The 3,701-nt window shown below is 41.6% G+C and overlaps 1 protein-coding gene across 1 annotated transcript in view; it reads right to left on the bottom strand.

Moving 5' to 3' along the window:
- syt7b (synaptotagmin VIIb) overlaps positions 1–2,676 on the bottom strand; it is a gene marked incomplete at both ends in the record, with an annotated part of 55,297 nt that extends 52,621 nt beyond the window's left edge. The window contains one exon of the mRNA XM_083692702.1: positions 2,643–2,676. Within this exon, the coding sequence (XP_083548828.1) occupies positions 2,643–2,676 (34 nt within the window). The remainder of the gene's footprint in view (positions 1–2,642) is intronic.
- Positions 2,677–3,701: the final 1,025 nt, after the last annotated feature.

Below are 3,701 nucleotides of genomic sequence, written 5' to 3' on the forward strand. Positions count from 1 at the left end.
TGATCACAATGTAATAATATTTACATTCATAGTGTGAGTCCTGAATGTCTGATGAGGCCATGCCTTTACTGGTAGTGGCAGTGTATCTTCAGTTGTTACCCTCAATCTAACCCAAATAACCGTTGAGACCTTGAGGTACTTCTGACCTTCTCACAATGTTGCATTATTGCTCTGCTACAACATCAGAGCAACACTGCAGGACGCTAAAAGATTGGATGAATAACTCTCAGTCAATTGCAGAATATTTTAGACATACATCAATATTCCATATGACATTTAATGGTACACTTTTGACTGCCAATCTGAAGAAGCCAGTCTATAAATGATGATAGGGCTTTAATCTTCAAAGTGTTATGTCCGTTTAGGCCTATTGAACTTGGAATCTTTGAGCGTAGACCAAACCTCAACGATCAAAGCCTACAAACTCTACACCAGCAGCTTTTCCAGGGAGGACCTTTGGTCGGGCTGGTTGAAGACTTCCCTACTTGCTGTTATCTGATCATCTGGATTGAGACTCTGAGGTGGCTTAATCCACAACCAGGGCTGAGATTAACAAAAGTCAATTGTTATACAGTAGGCCTACATCTATTACATTATTACTACTGACAGTGTAATTTATAATTATTTAAAATGATTCTAATTTATGTAAATTTGTAAAATTTGTATTGCTATTTTGTTAATACTTTGCTATTTTGTAAATTTCTTGTCAGTATTTGCTATTTGTTTTTTATGTCCATGCACCAACCTCACCAAGTCAATTTCCTGTATGTGCAAATATACTTGGCCAAATAAAAGAATTGTGATTCTGACTCTGATTCTGATTCTGATTACAAAAAACAAGCAATCATTCACTGCATAAACAGCAAACATTCATACATACATCTATGATTCATAATGTTTGCTATTTGTGACTTCATAGCTCCATGTGTGGCTCACACTATGTCACAGTGGCCAACATTAGATATGATGTATTACAGTGTAGTGCAAGGGCAGCGCAGCAGTATGTCAGAACATTACAGAGCGGGGTGAGGAAAAATCACTGCTTGAGTTTCTGTTTAAACAACAGCCAAGTTTCATTACATGCATCATTGTCATTAATGTAGTATTGGAAACAGATTAGCCGTACAACTCCTATGTAGATCTGTTCAGGAGGCCCCTGAGATAGGGACACAGAGATTTGTGGCTGTCAATGGACTTGTGAGGTGAGATAAAACCTGCCTACACTTATCACAGTCATAAAACTCAGAGCATTCTGGCCAAATGGTGCTCTCCTGTTTCACTATGGCAGTATAAGCTCTTTTTACTGCTCCATTGATCCACCCTTACTCCTCTCACATTCAAATACACTTAACGGACATGTCCGCATATAGTATGTGATAACATGGACAGATGAAATACAAGACATAGAGTGACAGGTCTTACAAATGAACAGCAATATTGTACTTGGTGATGAAAAATAAATCAGCAATTTTGTGTTAGTAGACAAATAAGACCAGAAAACAGAAAAACACATATCACAATCTGTGTTTGCAGGTACTCTGTTTGTTTGTTGTTGTTTGTTTTGTTTTTGTTTGGTTGTTGTTGGGTTTTAAACAGAACATTGACATCACACTCCTCCTTGCAAATTTAATCCTTTAATATTTTGCCAGAGACATATTCAGTTGAACGCACAGTTCAAAGAATTAAGTCTTTGTATCTATTTATAGCCCAACAAGATACATGAGCCAGTAAATATTTATTAGAACTCAGCTAGATGCATTTTTCATTCTAACACGAAGTTCTCAACTAGAGATACAGTTGCAGCCAGCTTCTGTGGTACCAGATGGTGGATTGTTCAGTTTCCCCTTGTTTCTCTCCATGAGCGGCAGGTGTCTGATGTGAGACTCGGACCCTCCTTCTGAATTACAACAACCAACAACAACATATTTGACACTGGCCACAAGCATGAGGACCGAGAAGAGGGCAATTCATCGTACACTCCGTGTAGCCTATCACGCCCCCGACGCACGTGGGGAAAATTTCATAAATGGGTGGCTCCCACTCTTCATATTTGTCCTCTGAATACTTCCCACGACGCGTTGGTGACACTGTGTGGCGCGCATCTTACACACACACACACACACACACACACACACACACACACACACACACACACACACACACACACACACACACAATCGTATCATAGACATGGCACAAACACTCATGATAGGAGATGAGGGGTGACCTTGTATGCTTAGCAGCTCTGCTCACCTGATGTGAAAAACCGCGAGCATTGGGACATGTAGACTAACGTTGACAATAGTGAGAGAACAACAAGTGCATAAGTATCTTCATCTTCCACCCGAGTCTCCATGCTGCCTTTCTGATGGTAGGCTAGTCATTCCATCGATACAAATGCCTTTGGTGTGGTCTATATGAACGAATATCATTGTCAACACATGGCAAGGAATAAAACGTTTACAAATCACATACTGATACATATGACACTAGTATAATCAGCAATAACATTGCTAGCGGCGATGACCCCCAGCATCATTACTTGATACCAACAAATCATACTCAAGGGCGTTTTGGAACCACCGCGAGAGCTTCAAACTACAGGGAGACAGTGTAAGATATAATTGATGTCTTTTTCTCACCTTTGCTGTTCTCTTCTTCTCTGTTCAGATGCATCGCTGTTGCTTTTTTCAATAAAGATGTGTTCAATTTTTTCTTACAAAGAAAAGCCTTCCTATTGAAAACTCCAATTCCAATTTGCTTTGTAGTTCTTGCCTTTTATTGTCTTGATACTCAGCGGGTGCGCGTGGACGCGCGCGTACTTGAGCGTCCTCCCCGTATTTCGCTCGAGCAGGTAGATAATGTAGAAGTCTCTCTCTCTCTCTCTCTCTCTCTCTCTCTCTCTCTCTCTCTCTCTCTCTCTCTCTCTCTCTCTCTCTCTCTCTCTCTCTCTCTCACACACACACACACACACACACACACACTCTCTCTCTCTCTCTCTCTCTCTCTCTCTTCAGAGTCGCTCAGAAGGGATGGTCGCAATATAAAGGTTGCAGGGAGGAGACGGCAGACGGGCGGGGTGACGTGAAAGCAGTCCGTGCGAGGTACTCGCAGCTGGAGTCATGGATCCGTATTCCCGCCAGCTGATGGAATGATTCACTTTACTGTTGTCTATTTTTCCAAGGGCTCCCATGGTCACCAAATTCTGCACTCTTGTTCGATCTATCTGGAAAGCCTAATATAGATGGCAAACCATCATCACCACTATCACAGTCATTATCTCAATCAACAACACCATCATCATTACCCTATATTGTACCCTTAATTTCATAAGCCTGTCCCCTAGGAATTCCAGACAGTATCTTGGATGGCCAACAGACATGCAGGACGCACAAACGGAGGGGACAGCGGAATTCATTAACCTCAACTTAAATACGCTGGAACTAACTATGTGTGCATTTATGGGCTTTTATATTCAAACCAACATGAAAATGTCCTAACAGAAGTGTCAAGATTTGAGGTCATTCCTAGCGACAGGTTGCAGTGAGTGGCAGAACGGCAGGTAGCAAATTAATTGGAGGTCATGCGAGACAAATCTGTTGCTTGTCTTTGCGCGCATTCTGCTCCACTACCGCTCCTCCACATGTGGTCTGTTAAACGCCTGTTCATTCTCGTTGAGAAAGATATTGTCTCTGTGTGTG

This window comes from Argentina silus (assembly GCF_951799395.1).
Source record: "Argentina silus genome assembly, chromosome: 2".
In the NCBI taxonomy this organism is placed as follows: Eukaryota; Metazoa; Chordata; class Actinopteri; order Argentiniformes; family Argentinidae; genus Argentina; species Argentina silus.